The 18576-nt window shown below is 52.3% G+C and overlaps 1 protein-coding gene across 2 annotated transcripts in view; it reads right to left on the minus strand.

Moving 5' to 3' along the window:
• Nucleotides 1-18576, minus strand: part of MMS19 (MMS19 cytosolic iron-sulfur assembly component) — a 209237-nt gene that overhangs the window by 164560 nt on the left and 26101 nt on the right. For both annotated transcript variants that reach the window (XM_075348390.1, XM_075348389.1), the window contains exons 4-7: nucleotides 18408-18493; nucleotides 17654-17728; nucleotides 17504-17573; nucleotides 7255-7383 (exon numbers count right to left, since the gene is read on the minus strand). In XM_075348390.1, the coding sequence (XP_075204505.1) occupies nucleotides 7255-7383; nucleotides 17504-17573; nucleotides 17654-17728; nucleotides 18408-18493 (360 nt within the window). The remainder of the gene's footprint in view (nucleotides 1-7254; nucleotides 7384-17503; nucleotides 17574-17653; nucleotides 17729-18407; nucleotides 18494-18576) is intronic.

Here is an 18576-nt window from a genome sequence, read left to right on the forward strand (position 1 = left end):
TGCACTGTTTTACCCCGCCCACCGGCCGTCATGGTGTCTGTGATTGGTTACAGTCAGACGTGACCCCAGCTTGTGTGACAGCATCTACCTGCAATCAATGAAAGGCGCTGTCTGCGGATCAGAATCATGATGAGCAAAGGAGGAGAAATCATCGTGGGCGCAGTTCACCCTGAGCCACCCCAGACCCCCGCTTGTATTATAAACAACTCCATGCCCACGAGGACTTAAAAAAAGAATGTTTATTCTAAATCAGGCTGCATTTCGAACAAAGCCCCCCTCCATCACGTGACAAATTACGTCACACCTGGAAGGAACCCATACATTCTAGCATCTACCTTTATCTATAAATTTATATAGTGGGGGTTTTATTGCATTTATTGATTTTCATGTCCATTTAAGAAAAAAAAGAAAGAAAAAAGGAAATGTATATTTATTTATATAAAAGATTTTTGTACCTAAATGTCAATTGATATATATTTTTTCTTTGCTTTATCTGGATGGATACTCATGTAATTTATGGTTAGATAAATACTTCATGGTCTATTTTTGTACTTTTCTCTTGTGAACATGTGATTTTACCTGAGCAGCGTATACTCCCCTATTTAATTAATTTATTGAGAACATGTGGGTTGGTCCGCTGCTTAGGAAACACATTTATAAATAGTCTTGTACTGACTAGGACCTGAGGAAGGCGTCCCGCCGAAACGCGTAGTGGTATACATCTGCCATTCATCAGTGTGAACAAGCCGGTGTCTTTACTTGAAAAAAAGAGAATTTTTACTTACCGTAAATTCTTTTTCTTATAGTTCCGTATTGGGAGACCCAGACCATGGGTGTTTAGCTTCTGCCTCCGGAGGACACACAAAGTACTACACTTAAAAGTGTAGCTCCTCCCTCTGAGCTTATACACCCCCTGATGAGCAAACTCAGCCAGTTTAGTGCAAAAGCTGAAGGAGAATAGCCACCCACAAGTAAAACAGAGCAAGAACCGGAACAACCGGAGACTCTGTCCACGACAACAGCCGGTGATAACACGCGGAACAAGAAACTGCCAACAGGCAATAGGGAGGGAGCTGGGTCTCCCAATACGGAACTATAAGAAAAAGAATTTACGGTAAGTAAACAAAATTCTCTTTTTCTTTATCGTTCCTTTGGGAGACCCAGACCATGGGACTTCTCAAAGCAGTCCATGGGTGGGAAATAAACAGAAAAACTAAGAAGTAGGCGGAGCCTAACTTCACAAATGGGCGACAGCCGCCTGAAGGATGCGTCTGCCCAAGCTCGCATCTGCCGAAGCATGAGCATGCACTTGGTAGTGCTTTGAAAAGGTATGCAGGCTAGTCCAAGTGGCAGCCTGACAGACTTGTTGAGCCGTAGCCTGGTGCCTGAAAGCCCAAGAGGCACCGACAGCTCTGGTCGAGTGTGCCTTGATCCCCGGCGGGGGAGGCACCTGAGAACACTGGTAGGCGTCCGAAATGGTCGACCTAATCCAACGGGCTAAGGTCGGCTTAGAAGCAGAGAGGCCCTTGCGCCGACCTGTGGTTAGCACAAAAAGAGAAGTGCACCGCCTAAGAGCAGCGGTGCGAGACAGATAGATCCGGAGAGCATGCACCAGATCCAGAGTATGCAGCGCTTTTTCAAAGCGATGAACAGGAGCCGGACAAAAGGAAGGTAGGGTAATGTCCTGGTTAAGGTGGAAAGGAGAGACCACCTTAGGAAGAAAGTCCGGAGTCGGACGGAGAACCACCTTGTCTTGATGAAAAACCAAAAAAGGTGACTCCGAAGAGAGCGCAGCCAAATCGGAGACTCTCCTGAGGGAAGTTATGGCCACCAGAAAGGCCACTTTCTGTGAAAGACGAAACAAAGAAACCTCCCTAAAAGGCTCAAAGGGGGGTTTCTGCAAAACCGTGAGAACCAAATTAAGGTCCCAGGGATCCAAGGGCCGCCGGTAAGGCGGAATGATGTGAGACGCGCCCTGCATGAAGTCCTGTGATAGATCTTGGCGGAGGAAGACTTACGGGCCCGAGTCATAGTGGAGATGACTTCCGGAGGAATACCAGAAACCGTCAAGATCCAGGACTCAAGAGCCACGCCGTCAATTTGAGAGCCGCAGAATTCAGGCGGAAAAACGGACCTTGTGAGAGAAGGTCTGGACGGTCCGGGAGATGTCACGGCACCTCTACGGACAGATGGAGCAGGTCTGGGTACCAAGCTCGCCTGGGCCAGTCCGGAGCAATGAGGATGACTCGACGGCCCTCCATTCTAATCTTGCACAGGACTCTGGGCAAGAGAGCTAGAGGGGGAAACACGTAGGACAGACGAAACTGGGACCAGTCTTGGACCAGAGCGTCCGCGGCGAATTCCTGAGGATCGTGGGAGCGAGCCACGTAAACAGGAACCTTGTTGTTGTGACGGGATGCCATTAGGTCCACGTCCGGAGTGCCCCATTTGCGGCAGATTGACTGAAACACTGCCGGATGCAGGGACCACTCGCCACTGTCCACGGTTTGACGGCTGAGATAATCTGCCTCCCAGTTTTCCACGCCTGGGATGTGGACTGCGGATATGGTGGACTTGGAGTCCTCCGCCCATTGAAGGATGCGTTGTACCTCCATCATTGCCAGGCGGCTGCGTGTCCCGCCTTGGTGATTGATGTAGGCAACCGCTGTCGCGTTGTCTGACTGGACTCCGATGTGCCTGCCCGCCAACAGGTGGTGAAAAGCTAGGAGACCCAGAAGCACGGCTCTGGTTTCCAGCACATTGATCGAAAGGGCTGACTCGGACGGAGTCCAAGTGCCCTGCGCTCTGTGGTGGAGACATACCACTCCCCAGCCGGATAGACTGGCATCCGTGGTGAGGATCACCCAGGACGGGGCCAGGAAGGAGCGCCCCTGGGACAGAGAGAGGGGCCGAAGCCACCACTGAAGAGAGCTCCTGGTCTGTGGCGACAGAGCCACTAACCTGTGCAAGGAGGAAAGCCGCTTGTCCCAACAGCGGAGAATGTCCAGCTGCAGGGGACGCAGATGGAACTGGGCAAAGGGAACAGCCTCCATTGACGCCACCATTTGACCCAGCACCTGCATCAGGCGCCTGAGGGAATAACGGCGGGGCCTCAGCAGAGAGCGCACCGCCAGTTGGAGGGACTGCTGTTTGACTAAGGGTAACTTCACAAGTGCCGGCAGAGTCTCGAACTGCATCCCTAGGTACGTGAGACTCTGGGTCGGAGTCAGAGTGGATTTGGGAAGATTGACAAGCCACCCGAATTGGGCTAGAGTGGCGAGAGTGAGCGAGACACTCCGCTGACAGTCTGCGCTGGATGAAGCCTTGACTAGAAGGTCGTCCAGGTAAGGAATCACTGCCAACCCCTGTAGGTGCAGGACCGCAATCACTGCTGCCATGACCTTGGTGAATACCCGAGGAGCTGTGGCCAACCCGAAGGGGAGAGCCACCAATTGGAAATGATCTTCTCCGATTGCAAAACGTAGCCAACGCTGGTGTGAAACTGCAATTGGCACATGAAGATAGGCATCTCTGATGTCGATGGATGCCAGGAAATCCCCTTGGGTCATTGAAGCAATGACTGATCGCAGAGACTCCATGCGAAAGTGCCGCACCTGAACATGCTTGTTGAGAAGCTTGAGGATCCAGGATGGGCCGGAAGGAACCGTCCTTTTTGGGGACTAGGAAGAGATTTGAGTAGAAACCTCTGAACCGTTCCCGGGCGGGAACCGGTACAATTACTCCGTTGGCCTGCAAGGATGCCACGGCCTGTGAGAAGGTGGCGGCCTTGGAGCAGGGGGGAGTTGAGAGAAAAAATCTGTTTGGCGGGCTGGAAGAGAATTCTATCCTGTAGCCGTGGGAGATGATATCCCGCACCCACTGGTCGGAGACGTGTTGAAACCACGCGTCGACAAAGTGGGAGAGCCTGCCACCGACTAAGGACGTTGCTGGCGCTGACAGATAGTCACGAGGAGGCTGCCTTAGCGGCAGCACCTCCTGCGGTCTTCTGTGGACGCGCTTTTGGGCGCCAGTTGGATTTCTGGTCCTTGGCTGAGTTAGTGGACGAGGCCGAGGGCTTAGAGGACGACCAGTTGGAGGAACGAAAGGAACGAAACCTCGACTGGTTCCTACCCTGGACAGGTTTCCTGGTTTTGGTTTGTGGCATGGAAGTACTCTTCCCGCCAGTAGCTTCCTTAATAATTTCATCCAGCTGTTCACCGAACAGCCGGGACCCAGCAAAAGGGAGCCCAGCAAGGTACTTCTTTGAAGAAGCATCTGCCTTCCACTCTCGAAGCCACAAGATCCTGCGGATAGCGAGGGAATTAGCCGAAGCCACCACAGTGCGGTGAGAAGCCTCCAGCATGGCAGACATGGCATAGGATGAAAAAGCTGAAGCTTGGGAATTTAAGGCAACCATTTCGGGCATAGATTCCCTGGCGAGGGAATGCATCCCCTCTAGAGAAGCAGAGATGGCTTTGAGAGCCCACACTGCTGCAAAAGTCGGGGAGAACGAGGCCCCCGCCGCTTCATATACGGATTTGGCCAGAAGGTCAATCTGGCGGTCAGTGGAATCCTTAAGGGAGGTGCCCTCAGCCACCGACACAATGGTCCGGGCTGAGAGTCTAGACACCGGGGGGTCTACCTTTGGGGAATGAGCCCACTCCTTGACCACCTCAGGTGGAAAGGGAAAGCGGTCATCAGAACCACGCTTAGGGAAGCGTTTGTCAGGACAGGCCCTGGGCTTGGTCACAGCGGCCTGAAAACTGGAGTGGTTAAAGAACACACTCTTTGCTCTCTTAGGCGAGGTAAACTGGTGCTTTTCTGCCAGAGAGGGTTGCTCCTCTGATACTGGCGGATTGAGATCCAGTACAGAATTAATGGAAGCAATCAAATCACTAACATCTGAGTCACTTTCGGACAGATCAATGGGGTACATGGAGTTAACCTCCGAGCCCCCCGTAAAAGCATCCTCCTCATCCTGCGAGTCAGCTCCTGAATCAGAGCCGCGGGACGAGGAAGGAGAGGGAACCCTGCGTCTCTTCTCAGGAGGATGGGGTCTGGGACCAGATGATGAATCCTCTGTAAGCTCCGGTCCTGAGAGACCCCTAGCAGTAGAGGCACCCTGTGAAGGGGGCTGATGCATGTTCAGCAAAGTCCTGGACAGAAGTCCCATGGACTCAGCAAAAGACTGGGAGATAGACCTAGAAAAGGATTCTACCCAAGCCGGGGGTTCAGCCACAGGAGCAGCCTGAGAGACCACTGGGGGTGAGACTCCAGGCTGAGGCACCGCCAGGTTAGAGCAGGCATCACAATGTGGGAAGATACTCGGTTCAGGCAGCAGGAGCTTACATGCAGTGCATACTGAATAAAGCTTTGGAGCCTTGCTCCTCGTGTGAGACATGCTGCTGGAGTGGGGGCTCTGCAAGAGAATGAACCCCAGAGAGTATAACAGAGGTCCACAACCAGAGGTTGTGGCTTACCAGACCGCTGAAGCGGTGTTGTGTGCCCTCCAGATCCCAAAGCCCGGACCTCCAAACACAGCACCCAGCAGGGATGCAGAGCGCAGACCAGCGTCTGAGTGAATCTGTGAGAAAATGGCCGCCGGAGCGGAGAGGGGGTGGGACTTTGCTCTGAGAGCGGGATCTGGGGGGCCATAGAAACCTACAGGGGAGGAGACACGCACAGCAGTGGGGAGTGTCCCTCCCCTGTGCAGAACGGCCGCCGGGCGGAGCCGAGCCTGTCCCTCTGCATGAGTGACATGCGAGGGCAGTGAAACAGAAACTAGGCCTCCGGCGAAGCCGGGGCCTAAATTTGAGCGGCGAAGCCGACGAGCAGGCACCATCGGCACGGTTCTTGTGCGACAGCTAGAGAACCCGCCGGAAATGTCAAAAAACACAGCAAACACACTCTTCCCAAACAATAAAGCACAGGGACCCCCAACATAAACGTCTCAGGTACTTAGCTGCCGAGACGCAGGGCCAGGTCCCTGGGGATGAGTGCTCCGGTCCAGCAGGGTCCTGAAGGGCTGCGGATGGAGACCGGTCTCCTGCTAGGCATGGAGACCGTGCTGGCTCCCACTTCAAGCCAGAGCCCATGAGGGATGGTGAAGGAGCGCGGCATGTAAGGCTCCAGCCTTGGAAATCAACCTTAACAACACCGCCGACACAGTGGGGTGAGAAGGGACATGCCGGGAGTCCAGACATGGACCCGCTGTTCTTCAAACTCTTTCCAAAAATCAAAGAAATCAGATGAGAATGCATGTGTGGATGTATGCCTCCTGACACAAAGCAATAAACTGGCTGAGTCTGCTCATCAGGGGGTGTATAAGCTCAGAGGGAGGAGCTACACTTTTAAGTGTAGTACTTTGTGTGTCCTCCGGAGGCAGAAGCTAAAACACACATGGTCTGGGTCTCCCAAAGGAACAATAAAGAAATGGATATATATTTTTAATCGAGTTGATACAAATAAAGAAGCATTTTTATTTATCCCTTTGGAGTCCAGCTGGATCCTTTCCACTGCTTTGTTCTATAACCTTCTCGGCTTGCTGCCATAATCTGTGCCGGACCAAGGGAGATTAACAGGAGGATATATTCAGGCTTGTCTCTGCAGTGGTGAGCGGTTTTGTTCCTTTTTTTATATGTGCATGATCTAGCGCACACAGCTCCGGAAGTGAATACACGACTTGGAAGCAGCGGCCCACCATGACACGGAGCTTCGGTGAGTACACCGCTTGAGCTCCTATCCCCCTAATCCCTTCCACCAACATATTTAAAATCGCGGGATTCTGGGTTCCATAGACTTATATGGGTACCGGATTCAGGACCAGAACCGGATTTTTAAAATTTTTTTAGAAGGGACCCGCTGGTCCCGGTTTTCTGCAAGTCCACTCTTTTCTATTCATAAGCAATTTCAAAAAATAAAAGGAGAAATCATTTAAAGGAGAACTCCATTTTGTGGCACTAGAATTTGTTTTTTATTATTATGAAACTGCCCCCTGTTCCTATACCACAGGCTTTTATGGCATATGAGTGTAACGAGCGGAGGTTATTTGTGACAAACCGCTGCAAAAATGTGTCTCTCAATCTGGAGGAGTCAGCCCCACCATCTATTGTATGACGATTTTTCTCCTACAATCGGTTCACAAATGGAAGGGTAGGGAATGGGAGTGGGGGTGTTTCCATAAATCAAGGGGATTGACTTAAAAGTAGCACAGCACATGTTCATGTCACTAATCCATACTAGAGGTTACCTTACCGAGGCTGTAGTTTTTTGTAATGATGCTCTGCACGATCTGGAAAGCCACCAGGAGATTCCTCGGATCCTTTTCTCCATCCATGACCTGAATGAACCCAGATGTGAAATCAGCTCCAAGACTCTTGAGTTCTGTAGAGAGACAAGTAAATGATTTATCCTGACATCTGTAATTACGAGCATTTAGTGTCTTATTTATTTTGTCTTATGTCTTAAGACGTCAGAATTATGTCCCACAGCCAGTTGTAAACAATAATCTGCCACAAATTGAGGCCCCATTTACATTAGAATAACCTCAGCCTAATGTGTGTTGGGGGGGGCCTCAACTCTCAGATGCCATTGCGGAAGAGAAGGATCCGGCATGTCAAATTTCCAGACATCTATTCCTTTTTTCCTCCGTTACATAAGCCACCGCCAGAGGACACATGCAGAGCAAAAACCTTCCGGTGTATAAAATAGAGAGCTGTCAGCTGGATTCAGCTATCTAATGAGTATAGGGTGAGCGCTTTAAAGAGGTCGAAATTTGCACTGTTAGGAAGGTTTCTGTTTTTGAGGTTGTGTCGGAGGTTTGTGCAGCTATTTAGTTGAACGTACACTCCTAAAATCAAGATATTTGATGGCTGGTTACAATCTCTTGTCTAAGGCTGCTTTCACACATCCGGTTTTTGCTGTGCGGCACAATCCGGCACTTTGCAGGAAAACCGCAACCGTTTTTTTTTTGCTGCCGGTTGCGTTTTTCCTGCATAGACTTACATTAGTGCCGTATTGTGCCGCATGGGCTCGCGTTCCGTCCGATTTTTGCCGCATGCGGCAGATTTAGCCGATGCGGCGGCCGGATGGAACGTTCCCTGGCACGTTTTTTGCTCCGGCAGAAAAAAACGCATCGCGCCGCATTTGGCCGATGCGGCGCTTTTTCCAATGCATCCCTATGGATGCTGGATGCGGCGCGATGCGGCGAAAACCGCATCCGGACGCCGCATGTGGTTTTTGCCATTGCGCATGCTCAGTAGCATGCCGCAAGCGGCAAAAACCGGACCGGCCGCATGTAAAAAACTTATGCAAAAGGATGCAGTGTTTTCACCGCATCCGTTGCATAGGCTTCACAGCCGGATTGAGCCGCACGGCTCAAACCGGATGTGTGAAAGCAGCCTAAAGCGACCTAAAAGGGGTTGTTCAGTATGAAGAGAGTGATTATCTATCCAACAGACAGGTCTTCAATATCAGTTTGGTGGGCATCTTACAACTAGAACGACAACATATCGGCTGCTTGCAGCTCTGGCAGTGGCCAGTTGATCATAACGTACAGCGCCATACACTGCGCAGAGGAGGTTCTTGGATACTAAAGCTCAGTCTCCATTTACTGAAATAAGAGCTGAGCGGCATTACCCGAAAGTGGTCACTGTGGTGCTGAAATGTCCCACCTTCAGTGGCCATGGCACTAGCTAACAGCCGATCAGTGGAGGATGCCGGGTGTTGACCACCATTAATCTGATATTGATTACCTATTCTGGTCCTTCAATATCAACCCATTTAGGTGGTGTGCGCACGCTGAGTTTTTTGTTGTTGCAGATTTGGTGCAGTTTATTGTGCAAATTCTTGCCCAATTCCGCACGTCTAGCCTTATGCCAGCAAGTCTATGAGAATTCGGAAGTGCTGTGCGCACATGGCTTCTTTTTTCCTTGCAGTTTTGGGTGCAGAAAAAAGAAGCAGCGTGTGAATTGTTGGTGTTTTTTTTCTTGCATCTTTCAGCCCTTCCAGTCAAACATTTTACAAAAAGAAGGGAATTTTGTTTACTTACCGTAAATTCCTTTTCTTCTAGCTCTAATTGGGAGACCCAGACAATTGGGTGTATAGGCTATGCCTCCGGAGGCCGCACAAAGTATTACACTCAAAAGTGTTAAGCCCCTCCCCTTCTGCCTATACACCCCCGTGCTCCCACGGGCTCCTCAGTTTGGTGCAAAAGCAAGAAGGAGGAAAAAGAATTATAAACTGGTTTAAAGTAACTTCAATCCGAAGGAATATCGGAGAACTGAAACCATTCAACATGAACAACATGTGTACACAAAAAACAGGGGCGGGTGCTGGGTCTCCCAATTAGAGCTAGAAGAAAAGGAATTTACGGTAAGTAAACAAAATTCCCTTCTTCTTTGTCGCTCTATTGGGAGACCCAGACAATTGGGACGTCCAAAAGCAGTCCCTGGGTGGGTAAAATAATACCTCGTAAAAAAAACCGTAAAACGGCCTCTTCCTACAGGTGGGCAACCGCCGCCTGAAGGACTCGTCTACCTAGGCTGGTATCCGCCGAAGCATAGGTATGCACCTGATAGTGCTTTGTGAAAGTGTGCAGGCTCGACCAGGTAGCCGCCTGGCACACCTGCTGAGCCGTAGCCTGGTGCCTCAAAGCCCAGGACGCGCCCACGGCTCTGGTAGAGTGGGCCTTCAGCCCTGAGGGAACCGGAAGCCCAGCCGAACGGTAAGCTTCGATAATTGGTTCCTTGATCCACCGAGCCAGGGTTGATTTGGAAGCCTGTGACCCTTTACGCTGGCCAGCGACAAGGACAAAGAGTGCATCCGAGCGGCGCAAGGGCGCCGTACGAGAAATGTAGAGTCTGAGTGCTCTCACTAGATCTAACAAGTGCAAATCCTTTTCACATTGGTGAACTGGATGAGGACAAAAAGAAGGTAAGGAGATATCCTGATTGAGATGAAAGGGGGATACCACCTTAGGGAGAAATTCCGGAACCGGACGCAGAACCACCTTGTCCTGGTGAAACACCAGGAAAGGGGCTTTGCATGACAGCGCTGCTAGCTCAGACACTCTCCGAAGTGAAGTGACTGCTACTAGAAAAACCACTTTCTGCGAAAGGCGTGAAAGAGGAATATCCCTCATTGGCTCGAATGGTGGTTTCTGAAGAACCGTCAGTACCCTGTTCAGATCCCAGGGTTCTAACGGCCGCTTGTAAGGAGGGACGATGTGACAAACCCCCTGCAGGAACGTGCGTACCTGAGGAAGTCTGGCTAGGCGCTTCTGGAAAAACACAGAGAGCGCCGAGACTTGTCCCTTAAGGGAGCTGAGCGACAAACCCTTTTCCAGTCCAGATTGAAGGAAGGACAGAAAAGTGGGCAAAGCAAAAGGCCAGGGAGAAATACCCTGAGCAGAGCACCACGACAGGAAAATTTTCCATGTCCTGTGGTAGATCTTGGCGGACGTTGGTTTCCTAGCTTGTCTCATAGTGGCAATGACGTCTTGAGATAACCCTGAAGACGCTAGGATCCAGGACTCAATGGCCACACAGTCAGGTTGAGGGCCGCAGAATTCAGATGGAAAAACGGCCCTTGAGATAGCAAGTCTGGTCGGTCTGGTAGTGCCCACGGTTGGCCGACCGTGAGATGCCACAGATCCGGGTACCACGACCGCCTCGGCCAGTCTGGAGCGACGAGGATGACGCGGCGGCAGTCGGCCCTGATCTTGCGTAACACTCTGGGCAACAGTGCCAGCGGAGGAAACACATAAGGGAGTTGAAACTGCGACCAATCCTGAACTAAGGCGTCTGCCGCCAGAGCTCTGGGATCTTGAGACCGTGCCATGAACGCTGGTACCTTGTTGTTGTGTCGGGACGCCATGAGATCGACGTCCGGCACCCCCCAGCGGCGACAGATCTCCTGAAACACGTCCGGGTGAAGGGACCATTCCCCTGCGTCCATTCCCTGGCGACTGAGATAATCTGCTTCCCAGTTTTCCACGCCTGGAATGTGAACTGCGGAGATGGTGGAGGCCGTGGCTTCCACCCACAGTAGAATCCGCCGGACTTCCTGGAAGGCTTGCCGACTGCGTGTGCCGCCTTGGTGGTTGATGTATGCCACCGCTGTGGAATTGTCTGACTGAATTCTGATCTGCTTGCCTTCCAGCCACTGCTGGAACGCTTTCAGGGCAAGATACACTGCTCGTATTTCCAGAACATTGATCTGAAGCGAGGACTCTTGCTGGGTCCACGTACCCTGAGCCCTGTGGTGGAGAAAAACCGCTCCCCACCCTGACAGACTCGCGTCCGTCGTGACCACCTCCCAGGATGGGGGTAGGAAGGATTTCCCTTTCGATAATGAAGTGGGAAGAAGCCACCACCGAAGGGAAGCTTTGGTCGCCTGCGAGAGGGAGACGTTCCTGTCGAGGGACGTCGGCTTCCTGTCCCATTTGCGTAGGATGTCCCATTGAAGAGGACGCAGGTGAAACTGCGCGAAAGGAACTGCCTCCATTGCTGCCACCATCTTCCCCAGGAAGTGCATGAGGCGTCTCAAGGTGTGTGACCGACCTTGAAGGAGAGATTGTACCCCTGTCTGTAGTGACCGCTGCTTGATCAGCGGAAGCTTCACTATCGCTGAGAGGGTATGAAACTCCATGCCAAGGTATGTCAGCGATTGGGCCGGTGTCAGATTTGACTTTGGAAAATTGATGATCCACCCGAAACTCTGGAGAGTCTCCAGGGTAGCGTCGAGGCTGTGTTGGCATGCCTCTAGAGAGGGTGCCTTGATCAACAGATCGTCCAAGTACGGGATCACCGAGTGACCCTGAGAGTGGAGGACCGCTACTACAGTAGCCATAACCTTGGTGAAAACCCGTGGGGCTGTTGCCAGGCCGAACGGCAATGCCACGAACTGAAGGTGCTCGTCTCCTATGGCGAAACGCAGGAAGCGCTGGTGCTCTGGAGCAATCGGTACGTGGAGATAAGCATCCTTGATATCGATTGATGCAAGGAAATCTCCCTGGGACATTGAGGCGATGACGGAGCGGAGGGATTCCATCCGGAACCTCCTGGTCTTTACGTGTTTGTTGAGAAGTTTCAGGTCCAGGACAGGTCGAAAAGACCCGTCTTTCTTTGGGACCACAAACAAGTTGGAGTAAAAACCGTGGCCCTGCTGCTGCAGAGGAACAGGGACCACCACTCCTTCTGCCTTCAGAATGCCCAGTGCCTGCAGAAGAGCCTCGGCTCGCTCGGGAGGCGGGGATGGCCTGAAGAATCGAGTCGGGGGACGAGAGGTGAACTCTATCTTGTAACCGTGAGACAGAATGTCTCTCACCCAACGGTCTTTTACCCGTGGCAGCCAGGTGTCGCAAAAGCGGGAGAGCCTGCCACCGACCGAGGATGCGGAGTGAGGATGCCGAAAGTCATGAGGAAGCCGCTTTGGTAGCGGCACCTCCGGTGGTCTGTTTGGGATGTGACTTAGACCGCCATGCATCAGAGTTCCTTTGATCTTTCTGAGGCCTTTTGGACGAGGAGAATTGGGACCTGCCCGCGCCCCGAAAGGACCGAAACCTCGACTGCCCCTTCCTCTGTTGGGGTATGTTCGGTTTGGGCTGGGGTAAGGATGTATCCTTTCCCTTGGATTGTTTGATGATTTCATCTAAACGCTCGCCAAACAATCGTTCGCCCGAAATTGGCAAACTGGTTAAGCGCTTTTTGGAAACAGAATCTGCCTTTCATTCCCGTAGCCACAAGGCCCTGCGGAGTACCACCGAATTGGCGGCTGCAACCGCCGTACGGCTCGCAGAGTCCAGGATAGCATTCATAGCGCAAGACGCAAATGCCGACGTCTGAGTGGTTATGGACGCCACCTGTGGCGCGGACGTGCGTGTGGCTGCGTCAATTTGCGCTTGACCTGCTGAGATAGCTTGTAGCGCCCATACGGCTGCGAATGCTGGGGCAAAAGAAGCGCCGATTGCTTCATAGATGGATTTCAACCAGAGCTCCATCTGCCTGTCAGTGGCATCTTTGAGTGAAGCCCCATCTTCCACTGCAAGTATGGATCTAGCTGCCAGTCTGGAGATTGGAGGATCCACCTTGGGACACTGAGTCCAGCCCTTGACCACGTCAGGGGGGAAAGGGTAACGTGTATCCTTAAGGCGCTTAGAAAAACGCTTATCTGGACAAGCATGGTGATTCTGGACTGCCTCTCTGAAATCAGAGTGGTCCAGAAACATACTCGGTGTACGCTTGGGAAACCTGAAACGGAATTTCTCCTGCTGAGAAGCTGACTCCTCCGCCGGAGGAGCTGAGGGAGAAATATCCAACATACGATTGATGGACGCAATAAGGTCGTTCACTATGGCGTCCCCGTCCGGAGTATCAAGATTGAGAGCGGCCTCAGGATCAGAATCCTGATCAGCTACTTCCGCGTCATCGACCAGCGATTCCCCTCGCTGAGACCCTGAACAATATGATGATGTCGAGGGAAAATCTAAGCGAGCTCGCTTAGTCGGTCTGGGGCTGGGGTCTGTGTCAGAACCCTCAGCCTGGGATGTATGAGATACCCCGGGAGGACATTGTTGGTCCAGCAGAGGTGGGCCCGGGAACAAAGAATCAACAGAGTCCCTGTGCTGAGATACCGGCCTGGACTGCAAGGCTTCTAGTATCTTAGACATAGTCTCAGAGAGTTTTGCAAACTCCGTCCCTGTCACCTGAACAGTGTTAGCAGGTGGCTCCCCCTGGGCCCCCCCTAGCAGAGGCTCTGGCTGAGCAAGTGCCACAGGGGCCGAACAGTGCAGACAATGAGGGTCAGTGGAACCTGCCGGTAGCGGGGTCGTACATGCGGCGCAGGCAACATAATAAGCCTGTGTTTTGGCACCCCTGCCTTTCGTGGGCGCCATGCTATTATCTTCCCTGAGCAACACAATAGAGTATATAGCCAGAAATCAACTGTGCACTATACAGTGTAAAATAAACATATAATGTTACACTACTGCACAATGGGGCTAGCACCACAGGTGCTGCTTACCACCCGCTTAAAGCGGTTGTGAGGCCACCAGAGTCCCTGCCTGGGTCTCCCAGACTTTGTCCCCCTCTGCAGCGTCCGAGGAGCTGACAGGAATGCGTCCTGAGGAGAGGAGGGAGCCGTGGGCGTGACCCAGAAAGTGCGGGAACTGGTGCCTGCACTGTGCACAGTGAGAGGGGTGGAGTATGCAAAGCATGCTCCAGCCCTCAGTGCTGCTCGTTCTATGCAGCGTCCCGCCCTTCCCCTGCCTGTCAGGGCTATGGGCGGGAGGAAAGGAAACTAGGCCGCAAAAAAGCCGGGGACTCTAGTAATAAACGCGGCCGCCGTAAAAGCGCTGCCAGCGTGGAAGTCCCCGGCGCACTACAAGTCCCAGCCGCGCCGCAGTATTTCCAAGGCAGCGGCGGTCAATGCGGCAGTCCCTTTACATAAACACACTCAGCAACGCTGAGTGTGTAATGGCACATATTAACCCGGTCAGTTCCGCGGTCCCCGGTGCACTAGCACACCCAGCAAAGCTGGAGTGTTGCTGTGCGCGGTCCCCACGGGGACACAGAGTACCTTCAAGTAGCAGGGCCATGTCCCTGAACGATACCCGGCTCCTATCCAGCAGGCTCCACAGGAGATGTGGATGAAGCACGGTCTCAGTGCCTGAAGACCGATAGGATCCCACTTCCACCAGAACCCTGAGGGGGATGGGGAAGGAAAACAGCATGTGGGCTCCAGCCTCCGTACCCGCAATGGATACCTCAACCTTAACAACACCGCCGACAAAAGTGGGGTGAGAAGGGAGCATGCTGGGGGCCCTATATGGGCCCACTTTCCTTCCATCCGACATGGTCAGCAGCTGCTGCTGACCAATCTGTGGAGCTGTGCGTGCGTGTCTGACCTCCTTCGCACAAAGCAAAAAACTGAGGAGCCCGTGGGAGCACGGGGGTGTATAGGCAGAAGGGGAGGGGCTTAACACTTTTGAGTGTAATACTTTGTGCGGCCTCCGGAGGCATAGCCTATACACCCAATTGTCTGGGTCTCCCAATAGAGCGACAAAGAAAAAAAAACGCACAGAACAAAAATGCACCAAAAAACACATGCATTTTTCTGCCTCAAGTTGCCTTATTTGGTGCATATATTTTCTGCACTTAATCTGCAGTGTGTGCACATACCCTTAACCCCTTAATGCCCTAAGACATACCACTACGTCCTAAATCATGTCGAGGTAATCACCGCTGGCTGCTGGGGTGAGCCGGTGGTGATCCCTGCTGATTTGAACAGCAGACCTGTGCAGCTAACAGGCGCAGTTGGATCTGCGTTTTGTTTTTTTTGACAAACTTCTGAATTATTTTTAACTCCTAGTTTCACACTTGCGTTGAACGGCATCCGTTGCATTGCGTTTTGTGACAGATGCAACAGATGTGTTGCATATAGTGACACAACGGATCGTACAAAACAATGGAATCTGCTTTTTTTTTTTCTTTTCTTCTTTACAGTTTTACCGGCGGCAGACTATTGTGAACGATCAGCTGATCGTTCCCAGCAGCCGGGTGATCAGCTGATCGTTCCCAGCAGCCGGCCGCCGGGTGATCAGCTGATCGCTCCCAGCAGCCGGCCGCCAGGTGATCAGCTGATCGCTCCCAGCAGCCGGCCGCCGGGTGATCAGCTGATCGCTCCCAGCAGCCGGCCGCCGGGTGATCAGCTGATCGCTCCCAGCAGCCGGCCGCCGGGTGATCAGCTGATCGCTCCCAGCAGCCGGCCGCCGGGTGATCAGCTGATCGCTCCCAGCAGCCGGCCGCCGGGTGATCAGCTGATCGCTCCCAGCAGCCGGCCGCCGGGTGATCAGCTGATCGCTCCCAGCAGCCGGCCGCCGGGTGATCAGCTGATCGCTCCCAGCAGCCGGCCGCCGGGTGATCAGCTGATCGCTCCCAGCAGCCGGCCGCCGGGTGATCAGCTGATCGCTCCCAGCAGCCGGCCGCCGGGTGATCAGCTGATCGCTCCCAGCAGCCGGCCGCCGGGTGATCAGCGGATCGCTCCCAGCAGCCGGCCGCCGGGTGATCAGCGGATCGCTCCCAGCAGCCGGCCGCCGGGTGATCAGCCTATCGCTCACAGCAGCCGGCCGCCGGGTGATCAGCCGATCGCTCACAGCAGCCGGCCGCCGGGTGATCAGCCGATCGCTCACAGCAGCCGGCCGCCGGGTGATCAGCCGATCGCTCACAGCAGCCGGCCGCCGGGTGATCAGCCGATCGCTCACAGCAGCCGGCCGCCGGGTGATCAGATGATCGCTCACAGCAGCCGGCCGCCGGGTGATCAGATGATCGCTCACAGCAGCCGGCCACCGGGTGATCAGCTGATCGTTCCGCCGCTGAGAATGTGTGCGGGGGGGCGGAGTGCGGGGTGGGTGGAGCTGAGCGGGGCCATGGCGCTGAGGACGTCATGTTTGGGGACAGGTGTGTGTGTGTGTGTCTACACATGCGGAGTGGAGTGCGGGAGGGAGCGGGGAAGTGTCGGCCTCCCTGCACACGTAGCCAGGGTAAATATCGGGTAACTAAGCAAAGCACTTTGCTTGGTTACCCGATATTTACCTTGGTTACCAGCGTACACCGCTTAGCGCTGGCTCCTTGCACACGTAGCCAGGGTAAATATCGGGTTTCTAAGCAAAGCGCTTTGCTTAGTAACCCAATGTGTACCCTGGTTATGTGTGCTGGGAGCCAGAGAAAGCATGCGCAGCGAAATCCTAAGGATTCCGCTGCTCAAAAAAACGTTACATGCTGCGCTCGTTCCGCCCGGCGGAAGCAATGCAGCGTCGGCCAGCGGAAGCAACGCAGGTACTTCTGTCACAATCCGTCATCCATACAAGTCTATGGGAAGCAGCGGAATCTGTTAACGGATTCCGCTGCTTTCCAAACGGCGGATTGCGACTGAAGGAAAACAACACAAGTGTGAAACTAGCCTTAGATTAAAGTAAACCTATACATATTTGGAATCTACAAACTCATACTGACCTGAGGAATCACACTGACACATCAGATTTACCATATCGTGAAGACAGTGCATAAAATACCCCCAAAACAATCGTGCAATAACACTTTTTTTTTGCTATTTTCCTGTTCACGGAATTGTTTGCCATTTTCCAATACACGATATGGTAAAACTTGTGGTTTCCTTTAAAAGTGCAACTCGTCCCGCAAAAAACAAGACCTCATATGGCAAGATTGACAGAAAAATAAAAAAATGTTACGGCTCTCGGAAGAAGGGGAGCAAAAGAACAAAAAAACGGAAAGTCGCCCGGTCATGAAGGGGTGAAAGGGGATATAATTTGCAGGTGTGCAATATTTTGAGCGCCCCTGGAGAGCAAACAGACCCCCCCCCCCCCCAAAAGTGCTCAATCCCAGCAAATAATGAACACAAATATATGCTTGGCAATCAGAATTACAGAAAGGTCTTCCCTAAAAAAACGAAGATGGAGAAAAATGCAGATTGCTAATATTAATACCTTCTTCCCGGTTGTTCATAAAATTGGTGATGATCATGTAGACGGTGTGACGGTCGAGCTGCAGTAAAGACTGGAAGGCAAAAGGAGAAAAAGTGAAGCAGCGGTCTGATGTAGGATACCATACAAGAGAATGGCCATGTGGACATTCACCTGAACGTGGATTTCCTGGAATATGGATTTGAGCACTGACACCGCCAGGCCGGGAGGGAAGACCACGGACATGCTCTACAGAGGAAAAAGACAGATTAGTGGCGGTACATACACGTGTGAAGTGATTCACCAGCTATAAAGACATATGACTGCTCATTCCCGGCTGTGCAAACACACCATCGATTAGCAAAATGCTTGTCTGTTGGCCAATCGTTTATGGGGGCCATTAATTCCTTGGCTGCAGTCCCATGTAAACATACTATGTGCTACTGACATCATCCCCGCAGTGTGGGGACTGAACCATTGAACCATAGGAGATCATATGAATGATCAGTGTCCTTATGTGACTGAGCTGTAAACGAGTGGCGGACATCTTGTATCTCGATATTCGGCGCTCGTTTGTGGTGGGAAATCTATGTGGCTAAATGAAGGCGCTTCATTCATCTGTTTTCACAAGAATACTGGCATAAAACACTTTTGAAAAGTAGCAAAATTTTAAGTGCAGACTTTTTGGGGCCTAAAGGCTTCATTTATCAAAATGGTCTCACAGTAATACTGTCTTTGTTGCCTATAGCAACCAATCACGGGGCAGCTTGCATTCCTGGACCTGCTGTAGAAAAAACAAAGCCGAGCTCTGATTGGTTGCCATGGGCAACACAGACCGTATTACTATTAGACATTTTTGTTAAACAAGGCCCAATTATTAGGGGCCCTTATGTAATAACACACTCTGCTGGCACAGGAGCAGACTTACCAGCGCTTTGAGTCCTTGGAGGACGTGCGGAGTAATGACGTGATGATCCTTCAGTCTGTTTTCATAAAACACAACCAGGACTTTCACTATTCAAAAGCGCAGAGAGAAAAGTCATCAGTTGTACTTTAGTGTTACAGTTCCCACCACAGATGTCACCTACCTTAAACAC

Source organism: Anomaloglossus baeobatrachus, chromosome 5 (assembly GCF_048569485.1).
Source record: "Anomaloglossus baeobatrachus isolate aAnoBae1 chromosome 5, aAnoBae1.hap1, whole genome shotgun sequence".
Taxonomy (NCBI): domain Eukaryota; kingdom Metazoa; phylum Chordata; class Amphibia; order Anura; family Aromobatidae; genus Anomaloglossus; species Anomaloglossus baeobatrachus.